We start from the raw sequence: 23,260 nt of genomic DNA, 5'->3' as shown, positions 1-23,260 counted from the left end.
CCTCCCAATTAGCTGGGATTACAGGTGTCCATCACCACACCCAGCTAATTTTGTATTTTTAGTAGAAATGGGGTTTCGCCATGTTGGCCAGGCTGGTCTCGAACTCCTGACCTCAGGTGATCTGCCCGCCTCGGCCTCCCTCCCAAAGTGCTGGGATTACAGGCGTTAGCCACCATGCCCGGCCCCATGCTATTTTTGTTCATTACTCTTTTTTTGTAATTGAGTTTTAGATTTTGAGCTAATTATAAATTCACTTGCAATTTTAAGACATAGTACAAAGAGGTCCCTTATACCCTTTACCCAATTTCACCCAGTATCTGAACCAAGGTATTGACATTGATGCGATCAAGATACAGAACATTTCAATCACCACAGGATTTTTTATTTCTCTTTAACAGCCACTGTCCTCTTCCCTATTACTAACCCCGGCCAACATTAATCTGGTCTACATTTTTATAATTTTGTCATTATAAGAATGTTATATAAATGGAATCATCCAATATGTGACCTTTTGGGATTCTGTTTTCTTCAGCATAATTCTCTGGAGATTCATTCAAGTTGCTGTGTGTATCAGTTAGTTCCTTTTTATTACTGAGAAGTATTTAATGCTATGAGTGTATCACAGTTAGTGTAACCATTCACCCATTAAAGGACATCTGGGTTGCTCTCATTTTTTGGCTGTTATGAATAAGGCTGGTATGAACATTGATGTACAGGATTTTGTGTGAACATAGTTTTCATTTCTGTGGGATAAATGCCTAAGAGTGTAGTTGTTGGGTCAGACTGTAGCTACATGTTTAGTTTTTTTACATAGTTTGAATGTATGTCTCTACCAAATCTCATATTGAATTGTAATCCCCATTGTTGGAGGTGGGGTCTGTGGGAGGTGTTTGAGTCATGGGGGTGAATCCCTCATGCCTTGGTGCTGTCCTCGAGATAGTGAGTGACTTCTCACAAGATCTGGTTAAGTGTGTGGCACCACCCCCTCACTCTCTCTTCTTGTTCCCTCTCTCGCCATTGGAGATGCCTGCTTCCCCTTTGCCTTCTGCCATGATTATAAGCTTCCTGAGGCCTCACCAGAAGTTGAGCAGATGCCAGCACCATGCTTCCTGTACAGCCCACAGAACTATGAGCCAGTTAAACCTCTTTTCTTTATAAATTACCTAGCCTCAGGTATTTCTTTACAGCGATGCAAGAATGGCCTAACACAGTTTTATAAGAAACTGTCAAACTGTCTTTGCAGAGTGACAGTACCATTTTACATTCCTACTAGCACTGTATGAGTGATGCACATTCTCTGCATCTTTACCATCATTTGATGTGGTCACTCTTTTTTATTTTAGCCATTTTGATAGGTATGTAGTGATATCACATTGTGGCTTTAATGTGCCTTTCCCTAATAGCTAATGATATTGAACATCTTTTCATGTGTTTATATCCTCTTCAGTGAAATGTTAGTTCATGTCTTTAGCTCATTTTTTTTGTTTTTTTTTGTTTTTTGAGATGGAGTCTTGCCCTGTCACCCAGGCTGGAGTGTAGTGGCGCAATCTCAGCTCACTGCAACCTCTGCCTCCCAGGTTCAAGCAATTCTCCTGCCTCAGTTCCTGAGTAGCTGGGATTACAGGTGCCCACCACCATGCCCAGCTAATTTTTGTATTTTTAGTAGAAACAGGGTTTTACCATGTTGGCCACGCTGGTGTCAAACTCCTGACCTCAAGTGATCCCCCCACCTCAGCCTCCCAAAGTCCTGGGATTATAGGCATGAGCCTCCACACCTGGCCTTCAGCTCAGTTTGAATTGGAAAGTTGTTTTTTTTTTTTTAAACTATTGAATTTTGAGAATTCTCTGTATCTTCCTGTCTTAGTCCATTTTTATTGCTATAAAGGAATATCTGAGGCTGAGTAATGTATAAAGAAAAGAGGTTTATTTGTCATGGTTCTGCAGGCTGCACAAAAATCATAGCACCAATAACTGCATTGGGTGAATGCCTCAGGCTGCTTCTGCTCTTGGAAGAAGATGAAGGGGAGCTGGTGTGTGCAAAATCAGATGGCCAGAGAGGAAGCAAGAGAGAGAAAAGAAAGGGCCAGGCTCTTTTTAACAACCATGTTTCATGGGAACTAAGAGTGAGGACTCATGCATTGCCTCTGAGAATGGCACCAGGCTGTTCATCAGGGATCTACCCCCGTAATTTCTACCAGGCCCCACCTCCAACACTGGGGATCAGATTTCAACCTGAGACTTGGAAGGGCCAAACCATAGCACTTCCAGGCATTAGTCCTTTGTTGGATAGGTGGTTTGCAAATGTTTTCTCCCAGTCTCATAGCTTGTCATTTTATTCTCTTAACAGGGTCTTTCATATAGGAAAAGTTTTTCTTTTGATGAGGTCAGATTTATCAGCTTTTGTTTTTATGGATTGTACTTTTGGGGTCAAGTCTAAGAACTCTTTGTATAACCCTATATACTGAAGATTTTCTCCTATTTTTTTTCCTGAAAGTTCGATAGTTTTACATTTTATACTTAAATCCATGATCCATTTTTTTTGTTTTCTTGAGACAAGATCTTACTCTGTTGTTACCCAGGGCTGGAGCATAGTGGCACGATCAAGGCTCACTGCAGCCTCAACCTCCAGGGCTCAAGCGATCCTCCTATGTCAGCCTCCCAGGTAGCTAGGACTACAGGTGTGCACCACCACACCTGGCTAATTTTTTTCTTTGGTTTTTTTATTTTTTATTTTTTGAGACAGGGTGTTGCTCTGTCACCCAGGCTGGAGAGCAGTGGTGCAATCATTACTCACTGCAGCCTCAACGTCCCAGGCTTAAGCGATTCTCCTGCCTCAGCCTCCCAAGTAGCTGGGACTATAGGCGTGCATCACCACATCCAGCTAATTTTTATATTTTTTGTTGAGGCAGGGTTTTGCCATGTTGCCCAGTCTTGGCACATTTAATTTTTTAAAAACTTTTTTGGTCAGGCGCGGTGGCTCACGCCTGTAATCCCAGCACTTTGGGAGGCCTAGGCGGGCAGATCACGAGGTCAGGAGATCGAGACCATCCTAACACAGTGAAACCCCGTCTCTACTAAAAAACACAAAAAATTAGCCGGGCATGGTCGCGGGCGCCTGTAGTCCCAGATGCTCGGGAGGCTGAGGCAGGAGAATGGCAATAACCTGGGAGGAGGAGCTTGCAGTGAGCCGAGATAGCGCCAGTGCACTCTAGCCTGGGCAACAGAGTGAGACTCCGTCTCAAAAAAAAAAAAAAAAAAAAAAAAATTTGTAGAAATGGAGTCTGTGTTGCTCTGGCTGGTCTTGAACTTCTGGGCTCAAAAGATCCTCCCACCTTGACCTCCCAACGTGCAGGAATTACAGGTGTGAGCCACTGCACCCAACTTCATGATCCATTTTGAGTTAATTTTTGTATAAGGTGTGAGGTTTAGGTCAGTGTTCATCTTTCAACTTTTAATACTAGTTGTTCCAGCATCATTTGTTGAAAGGCTGTTTGTGATGTTTTGAGTTGGCTAGCTCCTTGATATCACCTAAATCTTATCAGTAGTCCATTTCCAAGCTTCATTGCAAGATGACTTGCCGATCACCTAATCAAGCTTATCATTAAACAGAAAAATCTCTTTCCTATTCATGTAGAGTATAAGGGCTAAAAGTTCGGGTTTTGGCACCAGGTCCTGGGTTTTTAAAACTAGCCCTTCTCCTTATGAAGTAACTTAGTAGCTTAAAACAACTGTCTGTTTAGGTCACAATTCTGTGGGATGGTATTTTGGACTGGGCTCAGCTGCACAGTGGTTCTGTGTCTGTGTCAGGTCTCAGATTGACTTAGGGCTGATTTTTGGGGATGAAGGGGCCTTTGCTGGGATGATACATCACTTACATTCCATGTGGTTTCTCATCCTCCAGCAGGCTGTTTGTTGCTTCTTTGCATGATGCTTGCAGGGTTCCCAAGAACAGCAAGCATGGTAGCTACAAGTCCTCTTGAGATGTAAACTCAGAATTTATACACTGTTCCTTCTGCCACATTTGTCAAAGCAAGTTACAAGGCCAGCCCAAATTTAAGAAGTTTGGAAAATTGACTCACCTGTTAATGGAGAAGCTGCAAAAGGATTGTGGCCATTTTTGTAATCTGGCAACGCTGGTAAATTACTCAGTTACTCTGAGCATCAGTTTCCTTATTTATAAAATGGGGATAATAATGATAATAATGAACTCATAATAATACCTAACTTATGAGACTTAATTCATGAGAATTCAGTAAGATGATGATGATGATGATGATGATGAAGGTAGAAAAAAGCTCAAACTATTTTTCCTCTGCTCTCACTCCATAACAACAATCAACACAGAAGACTTCTGTGACCAAATGTGTGGGGGTTGCAGTGGACATCAGTTGGGTATCCTCCAATTCAATTCTGACACTGTCTCCCTGAGGACAGCCCACAGGTTGAGGGCTCAGTCCCACAAGATCATCCCCACCTTCCTACCAGTCCTGAGTCCAGGCCTCTGGAACTTCTGACTGACCAGCTTCAAGTTGGGGTTCCCACAGTCCCCTCTTTGGGCTTGATTGATTTGCCAGAGTGATGCAGAGAACTCAGGGAAACACTTAGATTTACCAATTTATTACAAAGGAAACAGATGAAGAGATACGTAGGGTGAGGTGTGAGGTAAGAGGCACAGATCTTCCATGCCTTTCCGGGGCACGCCACCCTCCAGGAACCTCCACATATTCAGCTCTCTGGAAGCTCTCCGAACCTTGTCCCCTTGGACCTCTTATGGAGACTTATTGGATAGGCATGACTGAAGCATGGACAACTGTGTTGAAATGTGATTGAACAAAAAGAATGTGACCTGATACTAATAGAGCGAGTGGGGTAACCCAGCAAGGCCTGTCTATTCAGATTTTGTCTTGGTCTTCCTGTGCAATATTTCTTCCTCCAAGGTATGGGGCAGGACCCTTTCTGGATTGAGGGTCTTACAACCCACAATCAAATTAGAGTCCTGCCTTGAGCAGGTGAAAGGAGTTCAGGAGAATATCAGAGAGAGAGATTCTGTTTCCTTACACCAACATTATAACAAAAGACTGTAGAAAGGATTATTAGAGTTATAAGCCAGGGACCATGGATATATATGTCGTGTCACAATAAGTAACACTTTTTTTACAGTACCAGTTAATATTCATTGAGTATTTATTTTGTGCCAATCTCTGTTCGTGCATGAACTTGTTTTATCCACCATACCAACCTTATGAGATAGTTAAGGAGACAGCAAGTAAGTGAAGGGGTTGAAATTTCACTCAGGCAGTCTGGCTCCAGAGCCAACGTTTGTCCTTTTTACTCCTGTAGAAGGTGTATGAATACTTAGCACAACTCCTGGTATATAGTAAGTGTTCACTTCAGTATTTTTATTATTGATACTTATCCTTATCAGGCTCATTCACAGAAGGAGGCACTTTCTAATTGTTTCCCTAGGTTTTTGGATTTGGGGATTTGGAATTTTCTGGAACCTGGAGCTCTTTCACTGACCATGATAAGCAGAATAGCAGGGGGAATGAAAAAAAAAGAAAAGAAAGGCAAAATGAGAAAGCTTATGGAGACAAAAAGAGAAGGCAATGGAAGGCCAGAGAGAAAAAGATTAGTCATATCAGGGTCCCTTCTTGTTGAGGCCTGGAACACAGACTCATTGGTTACTGGGCATAAGGACTGTGATGCTGAAGAAGTAAAGGGTTCTCCTCTGTAAGAGTAGTAAGAGTATAATCCGTGGCCCTTAAGAAGAACATGGACCACCCCGCCCATCCCCCACCACGCCACACCTGTACACACATACACCTCACTATGCCCTCATACCTACTAGGAGGGGACAGATTTTCTTTGGAACTTAGAGCCTAAAAGTTCCTTAGAAGATGGGAAACGATTATTTCTCTAGAAGCCTTGAATTTTCCTAACTAATCAAGGCCTTCTCAGTTTTCAGTATGGACCCTAACAAGTATAATACACTGTGGAACATTAAAAAAATACCCCCAAGAAAGGTAAGGTCGACCTTGGAAGGTAAAAGGCGTTGTTCAATAGGAAACCCAAAAAGCCCTGGGTCCCCTGAAGCTCTCCTTTGTGCTAGAACCTACTGGATTTGACTGAGTCAACTGCATGAAACCTTGTTGATAGTGGTGACCTCCTCTTGAACCCTAACAGGCCTTATCTACTGCTGTTACCCTATTGTCTCCAGCCAGAATGACCCTTGACTACCTGGCACTGAGCCATGCGACCCACCCTCTTCTCCTGATACAGACTGTGGGTTAGCCTCCTTCATGCTAGCTTGGCTGCTAGATTCTGATTGGCTTCTACCATTTGATCACCTGGACAGACATGCATGCCACTACCTGTGTCCCTGAGGTACCGTCTCAGACTGCTCCACCCATGCTCACCACCCTTCCAGGTCAGGATAGGCCCTCTAGCAGACAGGCGAGAAAGCCAGAAAGCCTGGATCTGACAGCTACCAAAGGGATAATACATGATACTTGGCATAGCTCTGAGCTCTGCAAACAACCACTGACGATCCCTGGTCCAAACCCTGGGGGAGTAAGCCTGTCCCTCCACCACCCTTCTCTCTGGCAGATCAGTAAGACCAAACCATTATGTGTACAACTTTTAAACTTAAGACTTAGTTGTACATATTGCTCAGGATAATATTCCTGAAAGCAGAGTAGGGTACCTGTATTATTAATAATTAACCCAATGAAGGAAAGTAGCACTCCACAAAACTTAGCCTCAACAACAAACCAGCCTTTTAGTCCCAGGGACTCCCACAGCAGGAAGAGACCATTCACCTGTAGATCCAGCAATGCCGTCAGAATCCCAGTTCCATCCCAGATGATGGCTTACCAAGCAGCTCTGTGCCAGGATCTAGATGCCAAGCCTATTGTGAAAAAAGATCATATTATCTTTCTTATATCTCCACAAACATGAAACATAGTCACTTGAAAAATGGTTATTTAAGGAAAGGCAGAAATGACTACTACTTCGTTAGAAATGTTCTTTCTAAGATTTGTGTGTGAAGGAGGCAGGAAGGGAGGAGAACCCATAGTCGCCTTCCCATTCATGAGAATAAGGTCCTGCCTGCTTTACCCACCATCAGTAGATTGTGGTTAAGGAGTGAGTTAGTGGCCAGGAGATAGAGTCAGAAGGTCTAAAGAAATTTTGAGAAAATTGTCTGTAATTTATAGACAGACAATATAAAGGGAAGTGATAATGGTTCAAGTGAAGGTAGTTAACTCTCTAATAAAGTTATAGAACAGTGGTTCAAAAGGTGGCTTGGAATGATTATTTTAGTAATTCATTCAAATATTTATGAGTTGCTTGTAATGAGATATAGAAAAGTCTTTGCAGGGAATTGCTTAAAGCTTAGTCCTGCTGAGAACCTATGTTACCCACCTTGTCTTGCTTCTTGCTATCAGGGAGGAAGGTCTATTTGCTTAAGTGCTCCTCCACCCCCACTGGTTGACAGCATCTTCTCTCCCATGTAGGCCTCACACAGCCCATCTGTCTATGCACTCATTCTCCTGTGTCAGTTACAATTATGTGCATGTAGCAGGAAACTCAAAATAATAATGGCTAAAACAGTATAGAAATGTATTTCTTTCTCCTGAAGGAAGCCTGGCAGCCCTGCAAGAAGGTAGGCAGTCCAGGGCTTCCAGAATAGCACTGTGAAATCATCAGGGATCCCTGCTCATTCTTTCTTGTTGCTTCACAGTTCCTTCTAGTCCAAAATGAATGAATGAACTCCAGCCTTCATACCCATGTTCCAAGCAGCAGTGGGGATGAAGGGAAGAAAGCACATCTCTTTTAAGTTCCTAGAAATCCCACATAACATTTTCACATGTATCTTGTTAGCCAGACTTGGTCACATTGTCCTGTCTACCTGAGCAAGAAAGGCTGGGAAATGTAGTCTTTCGACTGGTGGCAGTGTGCCTGGCTAATACTTGGAGATCTGGTAATTGTGTGAGAAAGGACGAATGGGTAAGTAGTAAGCAGCTAAGCAGGAGGTGTTGGGCCCATAAGAAGTATTGAAGGGGTTCTGTGCCTCACATTCAGCTTTTACTCTTTTACTTTTGGCTTTATGCAGGTATCTATTTGGCTTTTAATCAAGATTTTTTTCCTCCTTAGAAATCTTGTACAATTTTTGTTTGTTTGTTTGTTCATCTGTACAAATTATCTGTAATCTTGTACAGTGTTACAAGAAAAAGAATCAGGAAAGAATTGGTTAGAGGCAGATGTCCAAGGTGTTAGAAAGTATCTGACTTTAACATCGCTTTTCCTTCAGAAAGCTCTCTGGTTTCTCTGATCATTGTTACAGGCATCTGGATTCATCAAAGACAGAAATTGTAGGTAGACTAGTTGAGATTTTGTATTATTCATACACTTACTTTGTTCTTTACTGTCTTTGCTAATCAAGCTCTTCCCTCTTTTGTTTTTTTGAGAAGGAGTCTCACTCTGTTGCCGGGGCTGGAGTGCAGTGGCACGATCTTGGCTCACTGCAACCTCTGCCTCCCGAGTTCCAGTGATTCTCCTGCCTCAGCCACCTGAGTAGCTGGGATTATAGGTGCCAACCACCACGCTCGGCTAAGTTTTGCATTTTAGTAGAGACAGGGTTTCACCATGTTGTCCAGGCTGGTCTTGAACTCCTGACCTCAGGTGATCCTTCTGCCTCGGCCTCCCAAAATGCTGGGATTATAGGCATGAGCCGCCATGCCCGGCCGGCTCTTTCCTCTTTTTATAGTAATATGGTTTCTTTAGAAACACCCATATTTTTCTGATTATAAAAAAAATGCATCTTTACTGCATAAACTTGGAAAATCTAAGAAAGAACAAAGAAGAAAATTTAAAATTGCTTATAATCCTATTGAGATAAAATATTAATTTTTCATTAATTTTATCCATCTATGTGTTTATACATGTATATGAAATTAACATATAAATACTTTTCTACGTTATTAAAAATTCTAAAAATGTTAATCTTTTTCCCTTTATCCAAAATTTACTCTGCTTCTGATTTTTCTGATAATAAATAACACAGTGACGAATAACTTTCTGATAAATCTGTTTTTTAGAGAACTTTTTTTAAGGCTTTTGATAAATTTGCCAACCTGTCTTCAAGAGAGATTACTTTGTTTGTACTCTTCACCAACAGCATTTGAGCGTGCCTATGACCTGCATACTGGGTGTAAACTCCATACAATACTAAAACAAGAATATGCTAGATAGAGCTTTTGATATACTGTGCTAGTTTTACACAGTTAATAATGATAATGCTATTTTTTGGTATCTAAACTGGTTAATACTGAGCATGTATGTTTTTATTGAAAAACTATATTGAGTATTTCTTTTTTTCTTGCATTTGACTTTGATGGCTACAGATTGTATCCAGCCTTCAGTCATCAGACATGTTCGTTCTTGGAGCAACATCCCCTTTATCACTGTACCCCTCAGTCGTACACATGGCAAGTCCTTTGCCCACCGCAGTGAGCTGAAGCATGCCAAGAGAATCGTGGTGAAGCTCGGCAGTGCCGTGGTGACCCGAGGGGATGAATGTGGCCTGGCCCTGGGGCGCTTGGCATCTATTGTTGAGCAGGTGATTGCCAAGATAGAAATTATGCTGTACTAAAATTGGGTTTTTAAGTTGCTAGTTCAAATTGGGTTTAAGTTGCTTATCAACTTATAAAAATAATTGTGATTTCAGTGCAGTAGATTTAACCCAATGTGAAAACTGTTTCCCAACGTAGATGCCAGTGAGAGACGGCATCTTAGGGCAAGAAAAGGGGGTGTTAAGGAGTAGGGGTGATTTCATGCAGTTCATGCCTGAGACTTCTTACTGATAAAGAGCTGTTTCTGTCAGAGATTCTTAGTTCTGACTATGCAGTAGAATCATCTCAGGCCTGGAGATGCCTGGGCTTCACACCTAGCCATTTAATAAGTATCTCTGGGATGGAGCAGCTGTGTTTGTTTTGAGAGGATCTCACTGTGTCACCCAGGGTGGACTGTTGTGGCATGATCATGGCTCACTGCAGCCTCGACCTGTCGAGCTCAAGGGTACTCCCACCTCAGCCTCCCGAGTAGCTGCAGCTACAGGCACAAAATTTATGCCCAGCTAATTTTTGTATTTTTTGTAGAGCTGGGGGTCTTGCTATGTTGCTCAGGCTGGTTTCCAACTGCTGGGCTCAAGTGATCCTCCCAAAGTGCTGGGCCTGCAGACTTTTTCTGCAAGAGGCCAGATAGTAAATATTTTAGTTTTGTAGGTTATAAGGTCTGTGTCTCAACTACACAGCTCTGCAGAAGCAACCATAGATAATACATAAATGAATGAGCATGGCTGTGAGCTGATAAAATTTCATTTACAAAAACCAGCAGCATGCCAGATTTGGCCAAAAGTAAAAATTCAGACATCCAGGCATCTCACAGATAAAGCAAGAGCTCTTCCATGGCAGCTGAAATTTTACACTACCCTCATAATTAAATTTTCAGTTTTTAAAAAACTATTTCCTGAGGCGTTAATATTGGGAAATTGCTAACCTGAAACTTGATACAATTTTTTCTTACATTTTCTATCCTAAACAATTATCAAGCCTGAGCAACAAAGTGAGACCCTGTCTCTACAAAAATAAAATCAGCTGGGCGTGGTGACTTGCGCCTGTAATCCCAGCACTTTGGAAGGCTGAGGCGGGAGGATTGCTTGAACCCAGGAGTTCGAGACCAGCCTAAGCCACATAGTGAAACCCCATCTCTACAAAAATTTTTAAAAAATTAGCCAGGCATGGTGGCACGTTTGTGTGGCCCCGGCTATTTGGGAGGCTGAGGTAGGAGGATTGCTTGAGCCTGGGAGATTGAGGCTGCAATGAGCTATGATCATGCGCCTGCACTCCAGCCTTGGTGACAGAGCAAGACCCTGTCTCAAAAAGTTCTAACTTCTTGGTAGGCTGAGAAAAGGATTGCTTGAGCCCAGGAGCTCAAGGTTGCAGTGAACTATGATAAAGTCACTGCACTACAGCCTGGGCAACAGAGCGAAACCCTGACCCCACCCCCGCAGCAGAAAAAAAAAAAAACACCCAAAACAACAGCAGTGATCAAACCCACCTCCCAGATTGAGTTCGTCAGATAAATTTTAAAAATATTTATCAAGAGACTACACTGTGAGGGGCACTAGCCTCTCTACCTTAGAGACATAACAGTCTCTACCCTTTGGGAGCCAGAACTGGGACTCCCCAGACATTAAGGTGACTGTTCAGGGCAGTAAATATCCGAATAAGTGGGCCCAAATAATGGTGAGCAATGGGTCCAGAGATGGGAAACTCAGATGAGAGTATGGTTGTTCCTGGGGCTTCCTGGGAGAGCTGGAACTCAGCCTGGGCCTTTACAACTGATGGGATTTGCACAAACAGGGGAAAAGTTTCATGCTACTAAGTACACAGTGTGACTGGTGCCCCTGCAGTTGTGCAATCCAGTGGTTCTGGGGAAGGGACAGGCACTAGGAGCGTATTCCAGATAGAGGACAGACAGGAATGAGTATGGCATGCTGTGGGCCAGGGAGGAGACAAGCTGGAAAGCAGAGGTGGTGGTCTCATTAGGAAGAATGAAAAATAAAGTGGATCATTCCATTAGGCAGAGCTCTGAAGCCAACTAGGTGAGTTGGAGTTCAGTCTCAAAAGCCAACTGAAGATTTTGAACGGAGGAGAAACTTGATGAAAACGGTAGGAAAAACCTGGTAAAGGTTTGCGTAGGTTACCAGCTTTCTTTCTAGGGCTGCGTGTGGACCTAATGGAAGAGCTGTCTCCATCAGGGCCTGCCTAATAGACATCTTATCATGTCAGATGGACTCAGGAGCCAACTTAAAGTGGCTTCCACTGGCCATAAATGGGATGATTTAAACATCAAGAAAAGGAATCACAGCTGGGCGCAGTGGCTCACACCTGTAATCCCAACACTTTGGGAGGCCGAGGCGGGCGGATCACCTGAGGTCAGGAGTTCAAGACTAGCCTGGCCAACATGGTGAAACCTCATCTCTACTAAAAATACAAAAATTAGCCAGGCATGGTGGCACCTGCCTGTAATCCTAGCTACTTGAGAAGCGGAGGCGGTAGAATCGCTTGAACCTGGGAGGCGGAGGTTGCAGTGAGATGAGATCATGCCACTGCACTGCAGCCTGGGCGAGAGTGAGACTCAGTCTCAAAAAAAAAAAGGGGGGGGAATCACTGCACAATGCAACAAAATATGTTTAAATCCATGAGTTCATAATTACACTTAAAAAAAACTCATTGGCCATTTTTGGAGGGCACTAGAGAAGCTACTCATATCGAAAATGGATGAGTAAAGGGGAAGAGACACACATTTGTCCTGTTTTTCATAGACAAACTGTACTTCAGGGTAACCAAATAGTTGGTAAAGGAGAGTTTCCCTTTTAGAATTATTCCAGATTATAAATGAAGGAGTCATTGAGTTAGAGTATCAGCATTTTGCAGTTCCTGATGGAATAATGGATCTTGGCAATGATCATCAACAGATGCTAACATCACAAAAAGAAAAATAACCAGGCATTATGTATCCCCTTCATGGACATATACACCACAACTTATAAAGACTTGTTGGGGGAAAAAAGAAAAGCCTTCATACCAAACAGCAGTTTATAGGGTATAAAAAGCTCAGTATTAATACCATAAGGACACAGTTGGGAAAATGTAGGCTGGGAAATCCTAAAGAATAAACAACTCAGTTTAACAAAAAATTACAAGGGGGAAAACTGATGGAGAGGGGAACCCATGAATTAAAGAGACTTGAGAGACACTTCAATTAATTTGTAATGCAGGGTTTAATTTGCATCTCAATTTGAGCAAGCTAAAAAAATTGGGAAAATATGAACTGGCTATTTGATATGAAGGAAATCATTGAAATATTTCAGATAATGGATTTGTGGAGAAATATATATAATTATATATTATATATAATATATATGTGATTATCTTTTAGCAGTTATTACTGAGCTATTTACAGATGAAATAACATGTCTGTTGCCTGGAATTTGTATTAAAACAATGGTGAGGGTATAGAGGGGTTATTGGAGAGTGGGAAATTGGCCATGAGAGACAGTTGGTGAAACTGGGTGGTATGTACATGGGGATTTATAATACTATTCTCAGCACTTTGGTTAAGTATGAAATTGTCTTTTTTTTTAAATTTTTATTTATTTGTTTTAGAGAGAGGGTCTTGCTCTGTCGTCTAGACTGGAATGCAGTGGTGTAATCATAGTTCACTGCAGTCCTGTACTCCAGGGCTCAGTTGGCATCCTTCTTCAGCCTCCTGAGTAGCTGGGACTACAGGCACATGCTACTTGGCTATTTTTTTTTTTTTTAATTTTTCATAGATATGGGGTCTTGCTATTTTGCCCAGGCTGGTTTCAAATTCCTGGCCTCAAGCAATCGTCCCACCTCAGCCAGCTGAAACTTTCTGTGATAAAATAATATTGTCGGGGCCAGGCACAGTGGCTCACACCTGTAATCCCAGCACTTTGGGAAGCCAAGGTGGCTACTCAGGGGGCTGAGGTAGGGGGATTGCTTGAGTCCTGGAGGTCAGGGCTGCAGTGAACCATGAGTGTGTCACTGTCCTCCAGCGTGGGTGACAAAGCAAGACCCTGTTTCAAAAAAAAAAAGTTATTATTGTTTTAAATCATGGTTTATCATAGCTGTTTGTGAGTTCCTGGACCAGTTAAAAGGGTTCAGACATCAGAAGGAAAGGACAGTTTAGGAATATTGACTTTATTGCATCTTGAGTCTTTAATTTTTTCATGTAGGTCTGCATAAGGTAGGAAACAAAGTGACCACATTTGGTTCTGGGCAGACAGAGCAGAACAAGGTCAGCATCTGCCCCTGGTGTAGGCAGAGGCAACCCATAGGATTAGACATGCCACCAGAACAGCCTCCTTTTCCCAGGTTAAGCCTTAGAACCTGAGACGCCATCTGCTGAGTCTGCATTGCATTTCCTACCTGCGGACTTTTATTCTGGGCTTCATTTCTTGGAGCAACTAGGCCTTCTGCATTACACACTCCCTGCAAATATTAGGTTGGCACAAAAGTAATTGTGGTTTTCGCCGTTACTGTCAATGGTAAAACTGCAATTACTTTTGCACCAACCTAATACAATCAAGTCCTATAGATGTCAAACTTGGCTACACACCAGAATTTCCTTATTAAAAATGTCTTACTTAGGCCAGGCATGGTGGCTCATGTCTGTAATCCCAATGCTTTGGGAGGCCGTGGCAGGAGGATGGATTAAGACCAGAAGTTTGAGGCCAGCCTGGGCAACTTAGTGAGACTCCATTTCTACAAAAATGTGTTAAAAAAGAAAAATTAGCTGGGCATGGTGGCATGAGCCTGTAGTTCCAGCTACTTGTGAGGCTGAGGCAGGAGGATCACTTGAGCCTGGGCAGCCAAGGCTGCAGTGAGCCACATTCATGCCACTGCACTCCAGCCTGGGCGACAGAGCAAGACTCTGTCTTAAAAAAATTTTTTTTCATAGGGTTTTTTGTTGTTGTTGTTGTTGTTGTTTTTGAGACGGCATCTCTCTCATTCTATTGCCCAGGTTGGAGTGTGGTGGTGCAATCATGGGTTACTGCAGCCTTAACCTCCCTGAGCTCAGGTGATCCTCCTACCTCAGCCTCCCAAGTAGCTGGCGTGCACCACCATGCCTGGCTAAATTTTGTATTTTTTGTAGAGATTGGGTCTTGCCATGTTGCCTGGGTGGTCTTGAACCTCCTGGGCTCAGGCATTCTGCCTGCCTTGGCCTCCCAAAGTGCTGGAATTACAGGCATGAGCCACCATGCCCAGCCAATTGTTTTAATTAAAAAATAAATTAAAATGTCTGATTTTTATCTGCCACCTGCCAAATAGAAATTTGAGACAGGATGTAGGAATCTGTGTTTTTACCAATCTGGTTGATTCTTCCAGAGCCAGCCACACGCTGGTTCATAAACCAGTATTTGGAATCTACTCAATAGTCCACCCTACCTCCATCCCTTGTGAAGAGATGAAAGAGACAGTACAGTGGCTTATGGTCCCCTTTCCTTTCTCATTGCCAGGTATCAGTGCTGCAGAATCAGGGCAGAGAGATGATGCTGGTGACCAGTGGAGCCGTAGCCTTTGGCAAACAACGCTTGCGCCATGAGATCCTTCTGTCTCAGAGCGTGCGGCAGGCCCTCCACTCAGGGCAGAACCAGCTGAAAGAAATGGTGAGTGCTGCTTCCCCACACGTTGAAATGGATCTTCAGGTCTTCTTCCCTCATTCCCTACCACACCTTGTCTCATTGGTATGTTACAGGCAATTCCAGTCTTAGAGGCACGAGCCTGTGCAGCTGCCGGACAGAGTGGGCTGATGGCCTTGTATGAGGCTATGTTTACCCAGTACAGCATCTGTGCTGCCCAGGTGAGAGGCTGGGCTTTGAAATGGGTGTGGGACCTGTGAGGGTGGTTCTTGTGGAACAAAGGGGTCTGGAGCCAGACTACTGGAATATGGTGTCAGCTTCATCACTTGCTACTTGAGAGATCTGAAGAAAGTTTCTTATCTAACCTTTTTGTGCCTCAGTTTCCTCATCTGAAAATGGGGATAATATCAGTGCCTATTTCAGATAATTTTTGGAAGGGTTCAGTGAGAAAATATATGAAAAGCATTTAGTACAGTGTTTGGTACATAATACATTGTCAGTAAATATCAGCTCTTGTTACACTAATAACTTAGGATTACAACTGCTAACACTTTTGAAGATATAGAAGTTAAATGTCTTTATTTCACTGGCTTCTTTGATTTCAGGTGGCTTGCTTCTCTTTGCACCTGGTTGGTTGCCTTTTATAGCAGATATTTATTAAGCTTTGAAGGGAAAGAGGAATGCTGGTGATTGGTTGGTTTTTCACTCATTCAGCAAATATTTATTGAGCACCTGTGGTGTACCTAGCAGTCTTGGGCATTGGGGATACTGTGGTGAACAAATCAGACATGATTCCAGTCCTCATGGGACTTATGAATTTTTGGTGGCTACCCCTAAATGTTCTAGACCCTTCTTTCTACATTGTTTCATTTTTACCTAAATCTCCTGAATTTTTTTGAATTATATTCTTAACTGTACAACTACACACTAGAGACATCTCAATAACAAAGTCACTTCAAGAAACAACTGAAAAAAAAATCTAACTCCCAAATTATTTTATTTTGAAACTCCTTTACCTGTAAAGATGTAAAATAGCTGTTATTTTATATTATGGATATTATTTTACATGTACACTACATGCACAGATGTTATTTTACACAGGTGATATTGTTATATATACATATATTGTTTCAGGTTTTGCTTCTTCATTTCCTGTTAATTTTTTGTTTTTCCATCATTTGCCTGTTTGTACCCAGAGTGATGTTCTGGTATTACACCAGAGTATCCTCAAGTCAGTGAGGTAAAACAGAAAGGCATGGACTTGTCCCATTGCCTATGGCTGGGACCCCACTTTCTGTAGTCTTAGCTTTTTTTCTCTTAGTATAAATACAATATAAATCTCTATTTCTATCACTCTTCTTTATTATTTGCTTTCTCTTCACAGTCCAATGACAATTTTGGTCTTTAATTTTTTTAAAGTGCCTGGAGCCAGGTGAGGAAGCTCAAGTCAGGGAGCTATGATTTTGCTTTGGTTTGGTTTTTCCCAGGGATGAAACTTTTTGAGAGTTTGTTTTTGTTTTGTTTTGTTTTGAATGACAGTAGCATTAAGAGTCCATGCAGCATCAGCCATTGTTTCCATTTACATTGAGTGAAAGAAGAGCCCTGCCCCCTCCGGTTCCCAACAAGCTTCAATCCCTGGGCTCTTTTCCTCTCACACCTGTGTCTTCCCACAAGGCCATCATATCTACAGAAAATATTTGCCCTTTGTACTTTGTCCTGTGGTTCCTTATTTTCTTCAGTAATCCTACACAGAAGACCATTATCAGTGGCTTTTGAAAATTTCCAGTAGCCAGGTTAAAGACTTAAACACTTAAAACAGCTTGTTTTTTCTTCATAGAAGGGAAACTGATTTTCCCTCAACAGATTGTGCTTGTCTAAACACATACTTTTCCCTCTTGGGACTCTTTATCTCCTACCTTCATGCTGAGATCCTCAGGCCATGTTTGTGAAGCTATTTTGGTGACAGGTATTTTTCCTGGACCTTTAAACCTCCTGCTTGTCTCTCCTACACACGGGTTTATATTAATTGTTTGATCTTTCACCATCGTGACTAGAATCTATGTGTTCAGCTTTGACCTAGTCCTGTGTCCAACAGCACTAAGCTTTTCTGAAAAGGAGTTCATGATCTTCCCTTTCAAAAATATGCTCCATTTTATTTTTCCCCAAGACATCAACATTCTTATTCTCCATTCCAGCAGCCAGACCCTGGCATTTCAGAGGTACTCAGCAAATTTTTTATCGAGTGAGTGAATTATTTTTCTATATATATGTTTCCTGTGTTTTATATACCATTAAGGCTACTGTTTTATTGCTATATTCTTCTCAGTTACCATAGCCAGACCCTTAACCATCCTCACTTTGACTGTTTCAGTGCCTGCTTTCTTTACTATTTGCTTCCAACTTTCCCTACCTCATCCTGCCCCACACAGCAAGAACCCTCTTCCGTAAACATTAGAGAGATTACATTATTTATTGTTGAGCCTCAAGGTTTGTTGCCATTTAGTTTCTTGCTATCTCCATTTACCCATTTATCTTTTTCTCCTAAACATTGCATAAAATTCTGATTCAAGCTAGAAAGCAGAGCTGTTTACTAGCCCACACACCCAGCTCTCCATTCTACCTTTGAGCACCTTATGCTCATCTCCTCCCTTGAACCAATTTGTGTTCTGCCCCTCTTTCAGCTTGTGACTAAAGACTAACTTCCATAAATTTCTCAGACTAACCGCACATGCTCACACAGTCTTAGTTAACTCCAGTAATAGTCTGCTTCAGAGCAAGAGCAGTGACAACACAGCCCTATTCCATTTTGTCTAACACACTTTTCTAAGCAGGGTAAATAATTTATTCACTCACTCGCCAAATATTTAAGGGCCTACTATGACCAAGCCCTAAATCAGATCCTAGGATACAGAGATATTTTAGAAATTGCTGGGGCACAGCAGTATGCATCTTTAGTCCCAGTTACTCAGGAGGCTGAGGTGGGAGGATCACTTGAGACTAGGAGTTCAAGTCCAGCCTGGACAACAGAGCAAGACCCTCTCTATAAAAAAAGAAAAGAAAGAAAAGAAATTAATGGATAATCACTGATTCCCCCAGTATCCCTCTAAAATAGATACATTAATTTTCTTAATTTTGTAAATGGATGAGATTTTGGGATTTGGTAGCTTTCTGAGGATTAAAGTACTTTTGCAAGAAGTCTTGAACATTCTTAAATAAATCTTTCAGATTATTGTAATTTTTTTTTATCTCTACAAGAATTGGGGCCAGGTGCAGTGGATCACACCTGTAATCCCATCACTTGAGGCCAGGAGTTCAAGACCAGCCTGGCCAATATGGCAAAATACCATCTCTACTAAAAATACAAAAATTAGCTGTGTGTGCCTGTAATCCTAGCTACTTGGAAAGCTGAGGCATGAGAATTGCTTGAACCCAGGAGGTGGAGGTTGCAGTGAGCAGAGATTATGCCACTGCACTACAGCCTGAGCGACAGAGTAAGACCCTATCTCAGAAAAAAAAAAGAATTGGATAGCACCCAGTTATGTGTATTTCATTCTAATCTTCTAATCTGTATGGGGCCCCAGAAACCTAAAGTTTAACTCCCCTACTCTTAGCGTCTTTTGTATACTGGGAAGTTTAGCATTTTTTTCCCTCATGCATTTTCCATCTGTTTAATCCTTTTAGATTTTGGTGACCAATTTGGATTTCCATGATGAGCAGAAGCGCCGGAACCTCAATGGAACACTTCATGAACTCCTTAGAATGAATATTGTCCCCATTGTCAACACAAATGATGCTGTTGTACCCCCAGCTGAGCCCAACAGTGACCTGCAGGGGGTAAATGTGGGTAAAGTATTTCCAAGGGTTTAGCATGCTGGAGACACTAACACCATGCTATGCTGCATGCACTAACACCGGAAGTTTGGCATAAACAAGATGGAAAAGTTGTGAGAGAAACTTGTCATGGAGCAGTGACTGCATAAGCTCTTCTGAACTCGGGGTTGCATTCAACAGGGTGAGGTGTTATAGTCACTTTAGATGGTGCGATGAGCATGGCTTGTATATTTCAGTGGCTAGAAGACTGCATGTTTAGAAAAGGGATTGCCAGTAGACAGTGTGTTTTGCAGATAGAAGGGGCCTGCAGGAGCTGTCATCTGCATATTTGGGTTCATTGGTTTTGCGTGATCCTAGCTTGGTTTTGCCTGAGCTTGGCTGGGTGCTTCCATGAATTTCTTTTTAGACTGCTTAGCTCACTCACTGACGACTTTTTGATCTGCATTCTAGGTTATTAGTGTTAAAGATAATGATAGCCTGGCTGCCCGACTGGCTGTGGAAATGAAAACTGATCTCTTGATTGTTCTTTCAGATGTAGAAGGTACAAAGTAATGCTTTTTTCTTTTATCTGCCCTTTGTTTTAAATGCTACATATGTGAGCACGTGAGTTTCCCTCTTTCCTTGAGTCCCTCTGATGTTTTTTTGCTATAGATCATTAGCCATATGTTCTGACAAAGGACTTTTATAACTCAAAACAGGGTGGGTGAGTCTAAGAGATGTCGTTTGAATCCTGAAATGTTACTTCCAGGTGCTTTCAGTTGTTTTTCTTAAATAACAGCTTTATGGAGATGTAATTCACACACCGTACAGTTCACTTATTTGAAGTTGACAATTCTGTCCTGGCGTGGTGGCTCACACCTATAATCCCAACACTTCGGGAGGCCAAAGCAGGAGGATCACTTGAGCCCAGGAGTTCGAGATCAACCCTGTTTCTACAAAAAATAGAAAAGTCAGCTGGACATGGTGGTGTGTGCCCGCGGTTCTAGCTACTCGGGGCTGAAGCAGAAGGATCTCTTGGACCTGGGAGTTCCAGGCTGCAGTGAGCTGTTACCGCGCCACTGCACTCCAGCCTGGGTGACAGAGCGAGACCCTATCTCAAAAATAAATAAATAAATAAAAGTTTACAATTCAGTGATTTTTAGTATATTCACATAATTGTGCAACCAAAACCAGTCATGTGTAGAACACTTTCCCTTTCATCACCCAAATAAGAAACTCCATAACCATTAGCAGTCACTCCCCACTTCTACCCAAACTCCCTATCCCTAGGCAGTCTCCAGTATACTTTCTGTTTCTATGGATTAACCTGTTCTGGACATTTTATTTTAATGGCATCATATACTATGGTGGTCCTTTGTGACTGGCTTTTTTCACTTAGCATGTTTTCAAGGTTCATCCATTTTACAGCATGTATCAATACTTCATTTGTTTTTATTGCTGAATAATATTCCACTCTGTGGATATACCATGTTTTATTTATCAGTTCATCAGTTGATGGACATTAGCTATGAACATTCATGACACGTTTTTGTGTGAACATGTTTTTATTTCACCTAAGAGTAGAATTGCAGGGTCATATGGTAACTCTGTTTAAAAGACTTTTGAGGAACTACTAGACTGTTTTCCAAAGTAGCTGTATACCATTTCACATTCTCACCAGCATTGTATGAAGGTTCTAATGTGTTTACATCATTGCTGTTATTCAGTTGTTGTTGTTGTTTTTTTTGAGGCAGAGTCTTATCCTGTCACCCAGGCAGGTGTGTAGTGGCACGATATCGGCTCACCGCAACCTCCACCTCCCGGGTTCAAGCAATTCTCCTGCCTCAGCCTCCCAAGTAGCTGGGATTACAGGCGCCTGCCACCACACCTGGCTAATTTTTGTATATTTAGTAGAGATGGGGTTTCACCATTTGGGCCAGGCTGGTCTTGAACTCCTGACCTTGTGATCCACCCGCCTCAGCCTCCCAAAGTGCTGGGATTACAGTTGTGAGCCACCGGGCCCGGCCTATTCAGTTGTTTTTATCTGCCTTTTTTATTATAGCCATCCTAATGGGTGTGAAGTAATATCTTATCGTACTTTTGATTACTTTCAGTTTTTAATGTAAACCATAGGACAGATTGTGGATTTTTTTTTTTTTTCTTTGTTGGTTCAGATTGTTTTAAGTTGGAGCCACTGTAGAAGTCTAGGCTATCTGGGTACCATAATCTTATATGTTACTCTTTTCTTCTCTGCTGTTCCCTTCTTCCTGGAGGGGCCACTTTTGGCTCTAATATGTCTTTCCATTCACTCTTCTCAAGCTTTCTTAAGCTATTTCCATTTCACATTCTGACCCATAAGAAATATAGTAGCTGTGTCCAAAATCTAGGATTCCGAAAGTCCCCTGTTAACATTCCCAGAAGGTTAGAAAACCTCTACTTAATTCCCAGCCCACACCAGGGCAGGTTAACATGGCAGGACCTGTGCTCTGTTTTATGCTCAAGCAGTTGTGAGGTAAGAGCAGGGACTACCTAGTGGAGGCAGGGGCAGACATAGATGAATTGATCTGTCTCTGCCCATGTGGTAAGTCAGAGATACGACACCTACATGTCAATATCTTTACCTGTAAGAAGTCTAGTCCTGTGTTATCCACTGTAATTTGAAGTCCCAGGATAGGAACAGCTAAGTTGGGGTAGGTGTGAGCCACCCTAGAGAAAAAAGGCATTTTGGTTAATCAACAGGTTTTCTATGTATTCATTCCCCCCACCCCACCCCCAGATGAAGTCTTGCTCTGTCACCCAGGCTGGAGTGCAGTGGCACGATCTCGGCTCACTGCAACCTCCGCCTCCTGGGTTCAAGTGATTCTCTTGTCTCAGCCTCCCTAGTAGCTGGGATTACAAGTGCGTGCTATCACGCCTGGCTAATTTTTGTAGTTTTAATAGAGAAGGGGTTTCACCATGTTGGCCAGGCTGGTCTTGAACTCCTCACCTCCTGATCCTCCTGCCTTGGCCTCCCAAAGCACTGGGATTACAGGCGTGAGCCACGGCGCCTGGCCAATCAGCAAGTTTTTATTGAATTTCTAGTATGAGCACATAGTGTGCTAGGTGCTTGATAAATGTAATTTATTCAATCTTTGTAGCAACCCTACAAAGTAGGTAGTAGGTAGGCTAACCCAGTTTTACAGATGAAGAAATTAAAAATTAGGTTCAAGCTGGGCACGGTGGCACATGCCTGTAATCCCAGCTACTTGGGAGGGCTGAGGCAGTAAGATCACTTGAGCCCAGGAAGTTGAGGCTGCAGTCAACTGTGATCATGCCACTGCACTGCAGCCTGAGTGACAGAAACAGAGACCCTGTCAGGAGAGGAGGGAGGAAAGAAGAAGAAATAATTTTTTTAATTTAATTTAAAATTAAATTCAGATCTATTAAATGGTATATCTAAAGTCACATAGCAAGTGCTTGACAGAGGCCAGTTTCAAATGTGAGTCTGTTCAATTAAAAAAGCTACACTCTTCCTTATCTCTTATACTGCTTGACAAGGTAAAAAAAAAAAATGTAAGGTTTCGAGATTAATTTATAAAACCCAGTTTGAACAAGACTCTAGCAAATCGTTTTGATGCAGCTTCAAGCACCAAAATCAGGTCATTGGTAGACTGGCATTCTTATTGTGATTATCCTAATTTGTTTTCTACGGAGTGTGGATTTTTTAGAACAGTATCTGAATTTTAACTATGCTCTTGGTGGGGTAAGGGGAAAAGAGGAGTAGGCACATTATCAGAATGTTAGGAACCCCTCACTGTCTTTGGAGAAGGTTTGGCTAGAATTGTCCAATCTTTCCTATACTAATATATGAAACTGAAACAGCTTCCAAATCTAAATCTGTGATCTCATAGCACTGTATCTTCTGGGAAGATCCTAACCCTAAATCCTGGAGAGTTGTGGAGTAGTGGGTTGAGACTGACAGATTGTGAAAGGTTATTTTTTCTTTTCCTGTAATAATTTGCACTGTTTATGGTTGCCACTGCTTTGCTCTACAATAGGCATTGATTTCCTCACTTCCCTGATTCAGTTACTCCTGCAGAGAGGTAGTATGTAGCAAGATTGTCTTAAAGGTTTGGAATAATAGAGGGGAGAGGTGTATTATAGCACAGGAAAAGCAGTAACTTGAAACCAGAAAAATCACCGCCCAAAATGTCCTTCAGCCAGTCCCCAGCCTCCCCA

The 23,260-nt window shown here is 42.2% G+C and overlaps 1 protein-coding gene across 11 annotated transcripts in view; it reads left to right on the top strand.

Moving 5' to 3' along the window:
• Window positions 1–23,260, top strand: part of ALDH18A1 (aldehyde dehydrogenase 18 family member A1) — a 50,813-nt gene that overhangs the window by 4,153 nt on the left and 23,400 nt on the right. For 3 of the 11 annotated variants that reach the window (XM_054435806.2, XM_054435805.2, XM_054435804.2), the window contains exons 3-7: window positions 9,405–9,619; window positions 15,110–15,259; window positions 15,349–15,453; window positions 18,914–19,072; window positions 19,514–19,604. In XM_054435806.2, the coding sequence (XP_054291781.1) occupies window positions 9,405–9,619; window positions 15,110–15,259; window positions 15,349–15,453; window positions 18,914–19,072; window positions 19,514–19,604 (720 nt within the window). The remainder of the gene's footprint in view (window positions 1–9,404; window positions 9,620–15,109; window positions 15,260–15,348; window positions 15,454–18,913; window positions 19,073–19,513; window positions 19,605–23,260) is intronic. The other 8 variants (XM_054435807.2, XM_063670006.1, XM_063670005.1 and 5 more) reach the window with 3 other exon arrangements.

Source organism: Pongo pygmaeus, chromosome 8 (assembly GCF_028885625.2).
Source record: "Pongo pygmaeus isolate AG05252 chromosome 8, NHGRI_mPonPyg2-v2.0_pri, whole genome shotgun sequence".
Taxonomy (NCBI): Eukaryota; Metazoa; Chordata; class Mammalia; order Primates; family Hominidae; genus Pongo; species Pongo pygmaeus.
Note: the sequence above shows the minus strand (reverse complement) of the source record. Positions and strands in the feature narration are given on the sequence as shown.